Source organism: Poecilia formosa, unplaced genomic scaffold, assembly GCF_000485575.1.
Source record: "Poecilia formosa unplaced genomic scaffold, Poecilia_formosa-5.1.2 Scaffold46, whole genome shotgun sequence".
Lineage (NCBI taxonomy): Eukaryota > Metazoa > Chordata > Actinopteri > Cyprinodontiformes > Poeciliidae > Poecilia > Poecilia formosa.
The window spans coordinates 1356500-1374615 of record NW_006799985.1 but is presented as its reverse complement, the minus strand read 5'-3'; the positions used below and the strand labels follow the sequence as shown (position 1 = coordinate 1374615).

Here is an 18116-nt window from a genome sequence, read left to right as displayed (position 1 = left end):
GCAAATGACATACTTCCATTGAATGCAAAAATGGTGTCATACTATTGAAACTGAAAACTGAAACCTTGTTCTACATGATGACTTCATTTCCAGTGTAATTACTACAATGAAAAGCCCTGATTGGTAAAAACTAACCCAGCCAAATATGTCAGCTAAAAACACATCGTCTCACACAGAAAGAATATCTAGGCTTCTCTGCTGAAATACAAGCATACCCTGTATATTGATTTCTACAGCATTGCACAAAGATAGTGAAGAAGGAGACACAGATGTACCCAGGGCTCCTGGAGCATGTTTTATTTTTGATTGTTTGGTTTCTAAACTGCTCAAAAACATGGGAATGTCGGTTTCAGTAATGTTTGACATCCACATTCTTTGGTTATAAATGTAGTAAAAATAATATGCAAATGATGTTTATGCGTTCATTCACAAGGATCAAAGTAATTAAAGGCACAAAAATGACGATGGTGGTACCGTTGCCACAGTCAGAAACTATACTACACTGCAACGTTGGTGAGGAAATCAGCTATTAAATGTCAACTACTCTGATTAAAAATAAAGACTCAAGATTTTTTTTGTTTGTTGTCACAACTAAGACTTGATAAGTATACCACAAAGTAGGTTTAGTAAAGTTAAGCTTTCCTCAATTCAGTGTAAACAGGTGGTTATAGTTTTTTGTTAGCTCAAGGTTTGTGCTTGATGTTCACATTCGCTTGTGTTTCATGCTTCATTTCACATTTTCTCTGTTGAAAACACATCGATCCCAGTGAAGTTCTTGAAGAAATTGATCATCTCAATACTTCTGTTACATAAATAGTACACACTAAAAGAGAAAATAAAGAAGCTGTTGCTAAATTTTAAGATCTTAGCTTTGATCTTTCTATAGAATAAATTGTAAATATATTTATTTCAATGCATTGTTCATGATTGTCTTGGATGTAAATTCACATGCTTTTTTTTCTTGGACATTAAATCCACAGACATTTTTAAAAAATCCTGTAAAAAACAAACATGAGGCTACATGGTCAACTTCATTTATGGTTGTGATGGTGACGTGAGTCAAACAGCAGCTTCTCGCTTCGCGCTGTGAAGGGAATGACGCCTATCACTGAGAGAGATTTCAAGTCATCTGTGTGTTTATCACACTTCTGAGAATCATGCATGTTTAGGGTTGTTACTTGTATTCTAACATGTATTTGATGTTAATCTTGCTTGTAAGAGCATTGATTAAACACCAAAACAGTATAGTGTATGGTATCCATTTCTTTACAACATACTGCTGCAAAAACAAAAAATAGAAGTATTCTGATGCATTATATTATTAAATATTATAGTAGTTGATATACTTATGGCATTAGTTTATTTGCAGTAGACTAGTCTTCTGTATGCATGTAACTTGCTTTTTATCATGTAATTACTCAACTGTTATGTAGGAGCAACTGCATACAAAATGTTATATTTTGTAATATTGTCAGTACATTGTAAAACGTTTGGGATATTTAAGTCATTTTCCAGTATAACATTTGCACTCGTTTGTTTTTCCTCCCTTAAACCTAACAACAAGGTGCAGTCTAGGGTTCACTTACTTATCATAGTCCAAATGTGCAGAATAAGCTAAAATATGTGTGCTATGGAAATTAGCGAGAACTGCTTGTTGAAGGAGCATCCCGTTTCTCTGTGGAATATTTTTCTAGTTCCTCAATTGGTGCAAATGGACTGGTATGGAGTGGTATGGATGATCCTACGAAATGGGACACAGCCTAAATATTTAAATGTTATTAAGTGATAAAAGACTCGCATATGTATTAACAGTAATCAAACAACTTTAAAAGGGGACACGAGGATGATAGTCTGTAGCAGTAAGCTAACAGATGGAAAAAAAAAAGAGAGACGTTAATTGTGATTAATTTCCACGCCAACATGTCGCATGGACTTAAACACGGTGTTTTCATTGGGAGTGGCTTGGTGTGTTTGGGGAGTGGCTGGCTTATTCGCACATTTGCCTTGTTCATCAGCGGGACAGTCAGGTCAGGCAGAGCGGGGACACAACTTGGATATCCACTGTACTATGTCAGTAATTGCTTCATCTGTGGAGAGCTGCTCGCCTTCTTCTTCCCCCGAACCCAGCGCCCAGCAGAGGAGTTTATGCGGACAACAGACTCCCGTTTCCTTTCCACCAACTATTTTCTAAGTTGTTGGAGCGATAAACTTCTGAGAGGAGCATGAGCCGTATCTGAGTTCGCATCCGGTTTTGACTTAACTTTGCGCGTCTTGGAGCCACTTTGTTGCTGATTTCATTTATTTCTTTATTTTTTCCTGCGTCCAAAGGGGAGGGAGAAGGAGGTGGACTCGCGCTCAGTCGCCGGTCTCGTGGCTTCTTTGTATACAGCAGCAGCAGCAGCAGCAGCTGTGTGTAAATGCATGTTGGTGCACAGCGTCCGCCGCTCTGCTCCGTGAGCTTCCCGGGCTCCGTCCTACCTTCACGCAGGCTTCCTCAGACATGAAGCGACTGAACCAGGTGTAGAAGAGGAGTACGGAAACTTTACCTGTCCCCCTCCCGACTCCCCCCTCCCCACCCCAGCTGCCGTGGTTATCCTCCGTCTCTCTGCCGCGCTTTCTCTCCATCCATCCCTCTTGCTCTCTCTGTCTATCTGAGCGCTTGGATTGTAAAAACGGCAGAAACAAGCAGGCTACAACTGCGCGCAGCTGCCTCACACGACATGGATGTAAGATTTTATCCGACTGCCGGAGGGAATTCTATCCCCGGAGATCCGTCAAACCTGGATTTCGCCCATTGTTTGGGCTACTACAACTTCAACAAGGTGAGAAATCCCGTTTTTTGTGCGTTGTGTCACCACGTTGGTGCTAAAACCTTCAGTGCATCCCGCTGATTAAAGTGCAGTTAATTTGATTCTTTAGAAGTTGCTCATTGATCACTTCCCTTCCTGTTCAGAAACTTTGTTGCTTGTGCATTGGTGAGGAAAACTGCAGGACAAGTGTAATGACGCAGTGTTACTTTTTTTTTTTTTTGGCCTCATTGCACTACTAAACTCTGACCACAGGGATATGATCCACAGTCATGGGCGCTGTTGCTTTTACGGTTTCATGTTCCTCAACATCAGTGAAGGATCATTGCATCAGCACCTACATTACAGTTACAATGTGATGAAAAGAAGACACTCTGATCAAGTGTCAAATGAACTGCTCACTTTCATGACCCCCAGCATGATGCAACTAAATTGCATGGTACAGAAATATTTTTCTGCCCTTCAGCTATTTGCAGGGTGTTTAACTTGATGTTAAGTGTTTAACACAGTTGTTTTTAATGGGATTTTGCAGACACTGGCTTAAATTAACTATGTTGAATGGAATCATTGTGAGCAGTGCACTGACTTATGCTTTTATCTAACACATTATTTCAGCTGTAGTTTGGTGTGAAGGTTAAATACTGTAGAAAACAGTTTTAGCTATGTACGATTGTTTATAAACTAAGTTATTCATATCTCCAAATACACTGTTTTCATATTTTTGTTGCAGTTTAATTTGTAGTTATAAGTGTGGGATTGATAAATCCAGTTTGGACAAAATACATGTTATCTGCCTATGATAAGTTACATATCTATCAGGGAAGGAAAACATTAGGCAATGAATTATTCACACCCCTTGACAGATTTAGGTGTAAACTAATATTTTTAATTTGAAGTGGTCAAGCCAGATTTCTGACCTGACCTCATAGCAAACTTTGGAGGCACCTAGAGATGAGGGTGATGATACAGAGGCCTTCCAGACTCCAACACCTGGCTCTCATCCTTAAAGATAAACTCTCAAAATAGCAGTGGAAAAATCCAAAAAAAGTTGGTCTGCAGTTCTACAAAGGTATTGTTGATGTATTGCCAGTTACAATTTTTGTTGTAATTTATTATTTACAAGGCTATAAATCATTTTTGACATGCCACATCCTTGGAAAATTGAACTGAAACATGTCTGTTTTCTTTTTCAAAATTCATAAGTCAATGTTTTGTACTTGTGTAGAGAGATGCCTGTCTCATTTCCTAGCAGAAACATAGATAGATAGATAGATAGATAGATAGATAGATAGATAGATAGATAGATAGATAGATAGACAGATCTTATTAGTAGCTAGTTAGAATAAAAAATGTATTAAAATATCTACTTTTGCTATTATGAGAAGCAAAAATTACACACCTGCTGTATGTTTTTTATGAACAATAGTACCTTGTACATCTTCCAACACATCCTCTCACAACACACACACACACACACACACACACACACACACACACACACACACACCTATGCACTACCCCCAACTCAAATTATTCAGCCCATTTCGTGCAGCTCTGTTTGCTGCTCAAAACAGTTACCAGGTTTGTCTCACGGTTTCATCAGCTCTTTGTCGTGTGGCCAAGTTGTCATATGTGCCCAGTTTCATCATGTCTTCATCACCACTGAAAAACTTTTAACCACATTTCTTTGTATTGGTATGCATTTTTAACCCCTGCTCGTAAATTCCTTGGGAATAGAGAGTTTTTATTTTCCATCTGTATCTGTAATTGGCCACAATGCAAAAGGAGCAAGGGTGGTGGGAAGGTGCTTATCCAGTATCTTTACACAGTTACACTGGAGAAAGAGGAAGGGAGAGTGCAAAGCATGTGTTCATGGTAATTACATTGCCTTTTCACATTCGGACAAATAGGCCCTTCTGCATGCGTCCTTCAATTTATGTGAATCAGTTTGCTGAAAGTAGCACAAGGCAAAGCGGTTTGTCATCCAAAACTGAAATATTACTTCTTTAATCTACTTAAAAGCTGTCACAGCACCTTTGTTTTTTCTTTTTTCTTTTTTGCAAACAAGAGAACTTTAAACTAGTTTTTACAGTTTTGATTTGAAAACAGGCACAACTCTCTTAAAATTCAGGCTCAGGAAATGTTCAGTTTTAATGGCAGCAGAGACAGAAGGGCCCAGAGGCACTTTGAAACATCAGAGATTCTTTTAAATTTACAGAAAAATCCAGCCCGAATGGCACAAACTTAATTAGGTGCTGCAGTCATGACTAATGAAGCTGCTGTTTTTTTTTGGCATGGAGATGAAGGGGAAACAGAGGTACTAGAGGGAAACATGTCACATCTTTACTCAGCTTATTAATGCTCATATAATAAATTGAAAAGGCAAAATATTATAGAGTTAAGTGTAGGATTGGAATACAAAACTTTGGTTTTTCCTTGAAGCTTTAGTGGGTTAGGCTGGAAGGAGGGGTTTTCATAAGAGTCCATTTCTATTGAACTACCTTATATTCATATAAAACATGAAAGAGCATACACCCTCACAGGAAGTTATGTCATTTTCAATTTACCTGATCATGATTTCTTGTTTTTATTACTCCCTGGTTTCCGCTCATATCTTGTTTTTGTCAAAAAGTGTTATGATCATTGTCTTACTATATATATATGTGTGTGTGTGCGCGTGTGTTTAAACCTTCGGTTCTGCTTTGTCTTTGTCTCAGTTGTTTTCCTAAAGATGTTGTTTGTACAAGGCTGCTGAGGTTTTGTGGTTTATCCGACAAACTTCTCTGTCACTCAAAGACAAAGAGTTGGTTGGGTTTGGCTGGTTTTTCTTTAGAGTAAAATGATGCTGACTTTACTGCTTTCATGAAAGAGCCTCGGTGTTATTCTCAATTTTATGGCCATCTGGTTGTTTTTTCAAGGTTTTAATAATGTTTCAAATACTGTATCCATTTATTGCTGAGCTTTCATTAGCTCCAGGCGCCAAGAAATTACCAACAGATGTTTATATAAACTTTTCACCTGGACTGATCCACACTTCTGAGGTTTATTTGCAAAATGAGTGCCAGCACTACAGGGACAAAATAATTACTTTTTGCACTGAACTGACCAGGCTTGTTTTAATAACTTCATTGCAGAAGAATATAGACAAAAAGCTTGACAACCAGCTTAATAGTTTTTATGTAGCTGCCAATTTATTCACATCCTTTGAACTTTTTAAAGTTTTGTCAATTTGTTGAACTTTATTGTTATTCTGTGTGAAAGACCAAAATAGCATGTGATGTGGAAGACATAGGATAATTTGGGAAGCTTTTTATAAATAGAGAAATCTGAGATTTCTCTATTTACTCTTCAAGTAAATCAAGTACTGGATTTACTTGAAGAAAATCCAGTTCTTCAAGTAGTCCTATAATTAGCAAATAGTCCTATGTGTAGTAGTAGTATAAATACAGAGGTTTTGTGAAGATGTGTTAGAGAATATCAAAGTGGTTTGCATCAAGCCATGTAGGAGACTCAGTTAGCATGTGAAAGAAGGCGCTATGGTTCGATGGGAACTGGAACTTCACACAGGCTTTTTGATTCATGGAAGAAAACTTATTAGACGCTGCAAAAGGCTTGAAGTCGTGAGCAGAGGTTCATTTTCCAACACTAAACATAAGGCCAGAGCTACAATGGAACGGTGCACAGCAAAGCATATTTATGAGTAAGAGTGGCCCAGTCAAAGTCCATACCTCAATCTAATCAAGAATCTATCTGTCTTAAAATTTGCTGATGATAGACAATCTTGCAAAGAAGATTGGGGGAAAAGTTCAATATACAAAGCTGGAAAAAACCCATCCCGACAGACTTGCAAGTATAATTGTCGGATAAAGTGTTTCTAATGAATCTTGAGTCAGGAGGCCTGCTTTTACAGGATTTGATTTAGGAAAGGGTCGGTTAATTACAACTACATAACCTACTTCAAATTGTTTATAAAAATATTTTCCATCCAGGTCCCTCTGGTCTGCTTAAACATAAAACCAAAAATACACGTCTGTGGTTGTAACAAAATGTGGAAAGGTTAAACAGAGATACATACTTTTGCTAGGCATCCTTTGGAGTTCTGTAATATTATTTTTGGTGCACAGTGTTATCAAGAATTGTGCCAATGGAATAATAAAAAATACCTGTAATTTGTTCTCTAGAATTACATGCAACTCCAAGTAACATCCTTAAGTTTTTGCCCAACTCCATATTTGAACTCAGTCTTAATTTATAGCACTCTGCGACTTCACATTTAAGCAGATCCCTTTCTTAGTCTTTATTAGAATGGCAGATACTATGTCATTAGTATCCGGCATTCCCCTATAGTACGTACATATGGATTAAACATTTTGTGTACAATCACTACTAGTAGGAAAAAAGGTGTAATTTCCACTAATAATAAATAAAACCTTTAAGGAATGCTGCATGGTTATAGCTGTGGAAGACACAAAGGGAAAAAAAAGAAGACCTTCTGACTAATTAATTTAAACTGCAAACCTGCAGTAAGGGGTAAAAAAAAAAGGTTGCTTCTCAGTAATGTGAGTTTCTTTCTGGCTACATCTTGCTTATTTGTTATTATTTCAATATGGGAAATAAAAAGAATTATTATTTATTTATTTTTTAGCAAGGGATCAACATTTTCTTACTACTTAGCACATTCTTTGTAGACCGGCTGTTTTTGTAACTTTGCTACTTAAAATTTAATTGCTTGCTTTTGCTGCAAACAGATACAGCAGTTGCTCTTTTGACAAAGTAGCAGGTCAAGTTGTGTTTGCTGGAGTGCTAAAAAACACAAGCTGTTACAATTAGTAACCTCAGCAAGGCAAACAAATAAAGGAAAGTCAACTTTGACTTGACAATAAGAAGTCTTTTTCCAGAAATGTTCCTCTTTCAGTACACTTGTTCAACTTCCTTTTAACCAAATGTAGACAATGTTCTTTGGTTAATTTATTTATGATCTACTTTGCATTTTATTGCCCACTCACATATGCTCTGAAAAACGAGCTGTGCTTTAAAATGACATGATGCATTTACCAAAGGAAGTTACTTAGTTTGTAAAATATACTGTCTTTAGAACAGTGGACCTTTTTTACAGACCTATAGGTATACAAGAGTAAAATTAACAATTTGTAAACAGATGTAGGGAGGGGTTTAAGTAGGAAGCTGAGTTACTGTACTTCACAACAGCAAAGCCCTGGGTTAAAACCTCTAGGGCTTTTTTTTTGTTTTGCTGTCCCTTCTGCTTCTGGACCAGGGAAAGGGTTAATCCTTTGCTCGACCAGGGAGCCATGTTCATCTTTCCCGTGTGCACAGCTGGTGCCATTTCATTACACACATTCTAAACATATCCAAACACAATGTTTAAGTGTGTGTGTTTGTGTGTTGAGGAGGTGGAGGGGTGTAACCTCAGAGGCTATCCAGTTTGTCCAACTGATGGATATGACTCCAGGTGTGTGTTAAAGGTTCGAATGTCCCAGAATGGAAAAGCTGATGTGTTTTGCTGAGTCTTTTAATTGCAACTTGTCAGGGGTGTACATCAGCAGATTTATTGAGCACCAAATTTTCCCACTGAGACAAAAAAAAGGCGTTATTTTTAGCTTGGTGTGTTCATAGACACGTACTCTACTTGGAGATTTTTGCCTGTAAGAAGGAATTTCTTTGTATGGCAGACTGAACTACATCCATGTGTCCCGTCATTACATGTTCACATTCTGATTACTATGAAAATCCTGCAGCTCTGCATACACAAGGCGTACTTTAGTCCACTGCGTTGATACTTGTTAAATTCTAAATAAATGGATGCATAAAGTCTTTAAGTTCATTTAAAGTTCTTATATGGAAACACTCTCAATTTTACTTAACAGTAAGGAGAACTGCAGAGGATATAAAACCACACTGACTGGTTTATTTATTAGGTGAGTGTGACAAAGGCAGTGGAATGTTAGACAGACATTGGGCATTACCCAGATCAGCACTCAAAGACCTCCTGTAATCATGCCATCACTGCTCATAAATCCACTTCATTACATTTCCTCATGCATTACTCACTGTGGCTCATTTAAGCAGACCTCACACTCTGAAGCTGGAGACCAAAGAGCTTCCACATGGCTGAATGAGTTTACAGTTAACAGAAATCTTATTTTATTTATTTTTTTTTGGTTTAGTCAAATGTTCTTAGCTGATAATTTCATGAAAATCATTTCATCCTTTGGTCTTTACGAACGGTGGCAGGATGCATTTCTTCATCTACACTCCTTCAGTTTTATGAAGAGTTAGTTTTACACGTTCCACTGTGCTATTTTTAAGATGATGTGATCAGGGTGTGTTCAATGACATCCAAAGAGTTCAGTTTTGGTCTCGTGCTATTCTTCAAGCATATCTCTGATCTGTGCAAAATTTCTATAGCAAACTTTAAACTCGCTCTAACATTCTTTTTTTTTCTTCTCAGAAGCAGAGTCTTGTGCAGTCAGAAGGCACAAAGGACTTTGCTGTTACACTACAAAAACACAAAATCTTACCAGGTATTTTGGTCTAGTTTCTAGTGAAAATATCTTATTACATGTGAAATGACTAACTTAAAAGTCAAATTTCTCCAAAATATAGGAGTTTATTTTAAGTAAACAATTCCTTAATATTGGTTAAAAAAGTACTGCTTCCACTGGTAGATTATTTCACTTATATTTCACTTCCACTGGCTTCACATTTTCGATGTGAAGCCAGTGGGATTTGTACTTTTTCACCAACATTAAGGAATTATTGACTTATAGCAAGCTCCTATTTCTTTCTGGACACGTGTAAGTTAGTTTTGTCTTATTTCAAATGTTCTGTCATCATCTTTATTTGCACTAGAAACTAGGCAATACTTGGTAATATTTTGTGTTTTTGCAGTGTTGGGTGCACTACTTATTGTTTTCATGGAAACGTCTTTACCTGCTAGATTATGACCACAACATTTCTCAATGAACAATTCAGAACTGAATATACAGTTTTGTACCCAGTACAAGCAGAATATTTTGCAACAGTAAGGTTTTAGAAGAGCTGGTTGGTTTTACCCATCATGAGAAGCTTCTTATGTCGTATCTTGGCACTAAACCAGTCAGTATATATTTGCGCAGATTCAGCTCAGGATTGCCTTCTAAATACAGATAGATGTCAGTTTGTTTGTTCACCTTTCATGCCATTTTGCTCCCTCAGTTCTTCATGCGTTCTACACAAAGTCCATTAATCTGTTTTGATTTACTTGAGTTATTCCTGACATGAGGTGACGTTCACTAGCTCAATTGTGTATTTACAGAGAAAACTATTGGTATGGTCCGTATTTATTTCCCCTGCTGTAAATTCTCACATTTTCACAAAAAGTGTTAAAGCTTCCTCCCCTTTAGAAGATGTAAAAAGGAACTTTGAGGAGAAGTTGTCATTTAGGTGGCAGTAGCTAAACTTAACCACATGACACAGTTCAGGTCAGTGGGGAGGGGCTTAGTTTTAGGATTTCATCAACTTTAAATGAGACTGTGATTCTACTTAACACAAATAACAAAAGCACTTGGTTTATGAGAGTCCTGCTAAGCCCTCTAGTCTGCATGTCACACAAATGAAAAAATAAATCTGCTGCTCTGGTTTGTTTATCTGGTAAGGTTCAGCAAATAATCTCCAGAACTAATTTCAAGGAGACATACATCTTTTAAATACTCTGTCCAGTTAAATCAAAGCAAAACATGGGCTAGTTTTATGTTTCCACTATGATCTATTATTATGGTTTTCCATGTCTTTGACAGCTTAAACATTTCTGACTCATAATACAAACTCTCCATGGGTCCCAGGAAAAAAAAAATCAGCTTTTTCTCTGAATTAAGCAGTTTTCTAAAGGAGCAGTCAATCACTTCTGGTTGGCTGATTCAATAAGTGTTGTGTCCCTTTAGTGGTTAGCCTTGTTGTTAAGACCCATTCATTTTTAAAGCTTTTCAGAGTGGCAGCCATCCCATGTTTCATGGATCTAATGTCCAATTCTCTTAATGGGCTCACAAACTGTATCAAAACACTTTGCTGTTTTCCTTTTAACTTGACTTGAGCTTGTGGCTCTTCTCAAGCAGCCCAGACCACAAACAGATGCCATCCTTCTCACACAGTTTGGGTAATGCTTTCTAGCCATGATAACTTCAATTCATTGCATCTATTTTTATATTAGGTTATTTTCCTTTTGCTGTTCTGCCTCTTTATTTATTTTACTCTATTGTTTTTTCACTATATGCAGGGATTTTATAATATATGTATGAATATATATTTCATATCAAATTTATCTATGAAGAAAGTATTTCTCATAATTTCTTTCTATTATTCAAACTGTGCTGCTATTAAAATGAAGCAACTTATTTACAGAAATGTCCCTCACTGCATCAGGCCTTATTCTTGTAAATGTTCCTCTAATAAGAATAGCGCAGGCTGCAGGTGTGTAGTATTACATGTTACACAGTGTGATTAATCCTCTCTCTTTTTTTCTCCTTCTCCCTCCCTCCCCCTGCATCACACATTCCCATAATGCAGCTTGTTACCAGGTTGCACTAAAACGGCCTACAATAGCAGCAGGTGTGCAAATATCCCTCAGACCCATTGGACAAAGAGCTTAAATAATGCGGGTAAACAAAACTTTTATTTGAATGCTCAAATAGAAGGCATGTTGAAACAACTTGCCTCAGGGTTCAAGGAAGATTACTTTCAAACAGAGCTTGTTTATGACATGTACTGGTGTACATGCAGCTGGAATAAGTATGTGCAAGTCATTGTTAGTGTATGGAAGCTTAAGTTTTATGACAATGTTTCACTGCCCCCAGAGATGGGAAATTGAGTTTGCGACTTATACAGGAGTCACACTTAAATCACAAAAACAAGGTTTGTTTTAAATCTGCAGACTTAAGATTCACTTGGCCTCCTGATCTGGGAGTTGAGACAATTAGCAATCTGCATCTCATTTATTAAGAATCGAAAACAAGTTGGTAGGTTTAGCTCATTCCAGTGAATGATTCATACTGTGGGAGGAAAAGTATTAAACAGCTACCGGGTTTGTCTGTTTTGATTTAATGCTAACATTGATTAGCATTTGGAGCATGTAAGTAACAGACCGCAGCTTGGATAGAGATGTGCATATATTTAATTTATAAATCAGCAACATTGGCAGACTGTGGACCATTACTGACTAATAGCTGTTCACTCTTTCTGTTGCAACAAAATAGTGACCACAGAGAAGTCTGATTTCAGTGCTTCAAAATAAAAGCACTCCCTGTTTGAATAATCCAGAAATAAATCTTATTAAGTTAGGAGCACCAGTTTTTTAAGTGTTATTTAAATGTTTTTTAAAAAAATCTTAAAAAGGTTATAGATTTATGTGTTAAACTAGACTAAATGTTATGCGTATAAATAACCTACATACATACATGGAATTAATGACATGCATCTTAAATGAGAATTTGTTTAGTAATCTGTTTTAACTCAAAGTAATTAGATCTACTACATTTTTATGTAAAGCCGTATTACTGTGATACAGAGAAACTGTGGTATTTGTGCTCAAAGTTTTCATATTGTGTGAAAATCATATCGGATGCCTCATAAACAAGCTCTGAACCTGAACTCTTTTTTTTTGACACACAGTCAGTGTACTAGTTGTCAAAAGTATTTGGTACAGTTGTTACAAAGACACCCGGGGGGAGACCACATATTGTGTGGTTCAGCCGGTCTGTCCAGTGGTGAAAGAATAACAGCTGTTTCTACAGGAATGTTTGCAGTTAATGCCGTGGTTTGTCAAAAATGTATCGTTTGTGTAGAACAAGGACAAACGAGTTTAATAATAACTCATTTGTCTTCTCTGTAATTCACTGCCCCCCTTTCTTTCCTGCTTAGTCAGGAATTTATCACCAGTTTTACAACCTTTTGGCCCATTTCACTGCCTAAAAGTCTGGTGTTTGTGCAGACTGTGTAAACCTGACCACAAGGCACAACACGCTGAACTTTTTCAATATTGATCTAAGATGGCAATCTTTCCCTAACCCCTCACTGAGAGCTTTTTACGAGTCCCTTAGCCACAAATATATTAAACATACTTGATTTGTCAAGACTGTGTCCTCTAGGGAAGACAAATGAAAGACGTTCTACGTTATAAAAAACATAGGTGACTCATTGTTCTTACATAATTCTTTTAGTTATAATTGGCCATCAGTTGCCCTTGGTTAGATGAGCACGGCTCTCAACGTGTTACTGAAATAACTCTTCTTTGAGATTTTCCATTTGATGAAAAATCATGCAGTATTCATGAGTCTCTCTAGCTTTTATTCACTTGCACAATCAAAAGGAACAATGCACATGGCCGCAGTGAAAGCGCTTGCCAGATATCAAAGGTGCATTCCCTGAAACCTCGGCTGGGAGTACGAATGAGGTTCATGAGATTCTTGCGCCAACTAATATTTTCGAGAGTTGTGGTCGGGGCTTATTCACAGCGTGGCCTTGTTTGCTGTGTGTTTCTGCTGGCTTATGAACTCTCACATGCGGTCATACTGTGGGATGGCAGCAGTAGAAACGAGATCAAGGTCTGTGAAGCCTCAGCTTTGGCATAGTTTCCTTGACTGGACAGCCACTCATGGTTCTTTCAAATGACATTCTTTCCATAAAAACTGATCTACCTTCTCAACATCGAAACCACTGACTGGTGGTGTACCTTTATAGTACCTGCATAACCTTGAAAAAAATGTTCCTTTCTTACATAGGTGTCACCAACATTTTTCTAACTCCTGCTGGTAAACAAGAGGGGGGAAAAGACTAAAGAAGCACTTTGTTTTAAAGGTATTTCAGGCAGCTGATTAAAGTGGTAAGTTTCAGTTAACCAAGGTTAACTGTCTACAATAAACCACTTGGAAAATAATGACACTACGCATGGTTTTATGAAGGCTTTTGGCTGCTCAGCTAAGCAGTTCTGACCTTCAGCAGTTCCACCAGCTACTCAGAGCGATCCTTCTGCACCCGTGTGGTTTTCAGACTCCATTAGGTTCTGATGTGAATCCAAGAGAGTGGAACTCTGTGTTTTAAAATATGGTTTTGTCAATGAAGTGTCACCCCATATTCAAGAGAGTCGTATCCAGTTGGGTGTGTTGATATCTTTAGTCATCATAGAAAGGCCAGTATCAGTTTATACAAAGTTCTGTAAAAAGTGCTAGAAGTTTCATACCGTCTCCACAGTGTAACATGTTTTCAATAAGATGCCAGAGAAAGCGCTGGACTTACCAGAGATTTCTCTGACTGTATAAAGCAGTGATACTCTTCCCTCAACTGTTGCTGTGCACTGCTGGTCAGCAGGGGAGCTAGATTTTTCTCAAACTTACAGAAAAGAAAATTTTAGTTTTTTTTTTGTTTTGTTTTGTTTTTTTTTCCATTTGCCGGTAGTAAAAAATGTTGACTGTCCTGAAGTGGAAACTGAAGCAAGCATCAACCAATCACTCTTATTGAGGTAATGCTGGTGTAAAACTACAGTTGGCTAGCTGTTTTAAATCAAAGCACATAGATCTTGCACCATATGTATTTTTAATATATTATTTAAACTAAATCATTGTGACACAGGCATAAGAGATGACTTTAGCACTTTATGCTGATTTTGGGGTTATAAATAATTCTTAAATTCTTTTTGAATTTTAATCTTTGCTTAGATAATCACAGATTATTGACAACAAACAGCCCAAGTACAGACCTGTTTTAAATGAAAGCACTTATATCTTGTATTGTATTTGTGTTTAATATATTTAGCTTTAAAGATATCCTTACATAGAAATTTTAAGCTACTTTGACTAATTAACCGAGTTTACAGTACTATTTAATAATTAGGACCAATAGGAATGTACGTAGGATTGAAATGAAATGTTTTTTGTAAAGTGCCTTTGGACGACATTGGTTGTGAATTGGTGTTCCATAAATAAACTTCAACTGATTTGAATTGAACTGTCTTAATACTTTATTACAGTGAAATCTGTGTATCTTTCATCAAAGTTATTAAACCGTAAGAATTCTGTATCTCACCTATTTAACAATGCAGTCTACTAAAACTCAAATCAAAACGGCTACAAATGTTCTCAACTCAGCAAAAGACCACTAAATTAAGTTTCTGTTAGAATTCTGTGAATGATATTTGGTCATCTGTTTTAACTTCGAAGCAGGACATATGGACAGTTCTGAAAATGGCAGTATGTTGTATGGTTGGATTTTTTTTTTTTTTTCTTTAGATTGTAGCACATATTGAAAATTGGCCTCAGCCTCCAGTGTACAATTACCAAGCCCATGTCTAGCTTGAGATATGTTGGACGTCTTACAAAACAATAAAACTACTTTTTTTTGTTTTGCAGCACAGTATGGTATCAATCCTTAATGTTATAAAAATCAAAGTTTCCTAGTAATTGTAATGGTAAGCTGTTTATTTCTGTCAAACTGCAGAGTGAGAGGGGTAAACACATAAAGTGTTTACTTTTAATTATCAATTCAGCTGCCTGGAGGTTGTATTTGAAAACCGCTGATACTGAAATAGCTTTTTATAATGGTCTGCAAGGATTTTGCTAATCAGTGCTATTTTTGTGCTGTGTAGGTGGGCTTGGCTCTAAGCAGAAGTGCATGCATGGAATAGGTTGGGCGATTCAGGCATTACCTAATGCACAGAAGCAAACTCTTAAAAGCTTAATTTTATTACCCATGTATTTCCATTTAATTTTGATGAACACGCTTGAGCATAAGTTTGCAGTGAGATAGGCAGTTTGCATGGTACTAATGTAGCTATTGACATAGATGACAAGCAGAGAGACAGCCCAGTGTACAGCATCACTGCTGAAGTTTGCATACATTTTCAAAAGAGTGGATCCCCAACAGGAACTAATTAACTAATAAAAATAATTGCCAGCTTCTTTCATTCATCACTACAGCCTCTCATAACAGGCAAGCTTCAAGCAAAAAGAACAAAGTCGTACATAAATCAAAGTAGTTTCCTTTGCCAAGCCAAAACCCCCTGGGAGGCACCTTGGTGCTTAATTAAAATCCAGAAGGATCATGTTTTAAGTGTAGGTGAGTGAGCACTGAATAACAATGACAAACAATGCCCCAGAGCATTAGTTGTTTAGTTTGCAAGAGAATAGCTGTATCTTTGTTTTATTTTGTCCTTCCCCTGTACAAAATAAATGAGATTTAATGTGAAAGAAGAAAGCTGTTTTCAGAGCAACGTGGCAAAGGGATTTTTGTGAGCATAGCCTTCACTGGCTCCATGAGCTCTGAGAACCAGCACTGACATTATAATCTTATAATTACACATTCAGGATTAGAATGAAAAAGCTCATTATTAGACATTATTTGATGGCTTACCCTTTCAGCTCACTGTTTATCAAGCCCACTTTAAGCCTTTCAGTTCCTCATGCATAGAAACCAGCTGCATTATTTACCTTGATGATTGTGAAGAGTCACCTACAGACAAAATAAACTTGAAAATAGAACAATTATAAATAGTTTTTTTTTTCCACACAATCTTATTTTTTATCCAACATGCTTTCAAAGCTGAATGAAATTTGTCCACTTATAGTAGTCATAGAATAAAGATATTAAACCAGCAGTTGAATAACAGAAATATGAGCTAAATTAGAGCTATACAGAATACTGAATTTCATGAATCTAAATGCACATTATCTAATATTACACAGACTAACTTTAAAGCTCACAGAAAGTGATGAGAGTCATAGTTATGGGGAAAAAGAGATGTGATGAAAACATTAGGCAAATCACAACCAAAGTAAACAATAAAATCCCAGCATCATCCTTAATCCAAACCTTCATACTATTATTAGACATGAGCCAATGCAGGTAATATGAAACAAAGCAAAGCAGAGTAGCTTTTGACATGATGCAATTAATTGCACGTTTGTTTAAGGATTCATTCCTGCCAGCCCCTGTTTGGTCCGCTTTATTCAAACTCTAGTTCATTTGTCTAGGAAGTCCGGTTTGGTTGGGGAGGAGTGAATGAACTCGGATGAGGACCAAACAAGTGGTCAAAAGCGTCCTGCTTTTTTTATGCAACATTCTTGTTGTGGTGGTTTTATGAATGCTGTACAGCACTTTGGTGAAATTATGAATAAATTGACATTGACACTGACAAAACAAATGCATGAGGTTTGTTTTTTAGTTCAGTGGGACAGCACCACCACAGGTTGAACAGGTTTTTCAAAGATTGTGGTATGAAAGTGAATCGCACCAACTAAATGTGTAACAAATGGTGCAATTTTGGTCCCCAGTATAACCAGGACAACCAAACTTGTAAATATAAGGTAAATATATTGGTAGAAATACATATTATTTTACAAAGCAAAAAGAAATGGAACAAAAGTCATTTTGGTTACATATTTAAAAATTTTCTGAATTTTCTGAAAATTATTTAATTTAGCAGGACTGACTTTGAAAACTCTTAAAATACTTACAAGTATGTGTGTTTTAGAATACTTTTTCAAAATTACTTTCAAAGATACCTGTGTTTCTAGTGGATTATGTCTGATTTTTAACCTTGGTGAAGTACTTTCTTTTACATTTGACTGTATGAAAATTACTCTATATATAGGTTCATTGACTATGTTGGATTTCTTTGGCCAATCTTCATATTTTATTGCATGTCAGCAGTGGAAGTGATATTTGAATTGCCAGATCTGACATTTCTGCACTGCCTGCTTCCTGGATTTTTGCCAGAGATACACTCAGAAATGATCAGATGAAACAGGATGAGCAGGACAGTTGGAATATAAACTGTCCTGCATTGAACTGTCTCTGCAAGCGTCATAATTCTGATCTGCTTTGGCTCATTGCTGAAGTTAATAAAAAGAGAAGCACATTTAAAAAGGAGAATGTGTGCAGTTGTCTGGAGGAAAAGAAAAACCCTCTCCAAAGTCAAATCAGCTCAATTACAAAACTCCGGAGAGCTATCCCCAAGCTACCCTTCCATGGGCTAATCAGTCACAGCAAATTGTAGAGGTGAATATTTCAGGCTCTGCAGATTTGAATAAAGACATGATGATTATTTCACCATTGTGTTGTACCCTTGAATAAATTTCTGAGGCCATCAGCTGGAACCTGCATAAACTACAAAATTCCTGATCTAAGAAGGAAGGGGGGGAAAGCGGGCAAGGGAGTAAAGCAAACACAAGTGCTGTCAGTCAGTGTGGTGAGCTAATTGGGTCGATCTCTTTAGTGGAGATGAATGAAGAGATTAACTCTCCCTATGTGTCCAGTGAATCTCCC

At 37.0% G+C, this 18116-nt stretch overlaps 1 protein-coding gene across 1 annotated transcript in view; it reads left to right on the top strand.

The window, feature by feature from the left end:
* The first annotated feature begins 1989 nt into the window (after nt 1-1989).
* Nucleotides 1990-18116, top strand: part of tox3 (TOX high mobility group box family member 3) — a 49958-nt gene continuing 33831 nt past the window's right edge. The window contains exon 1 of the mRNA XM_007552173.2: nt 1990-2822. Coding sequence (XP_007552235.1) covers nt 2721-2822 — 102 coding nt within the window. The 5' untranslated portion in view covers nt 1990-2720. The remainder of the gene's footprint in view (nt 2823-18116) is intronic.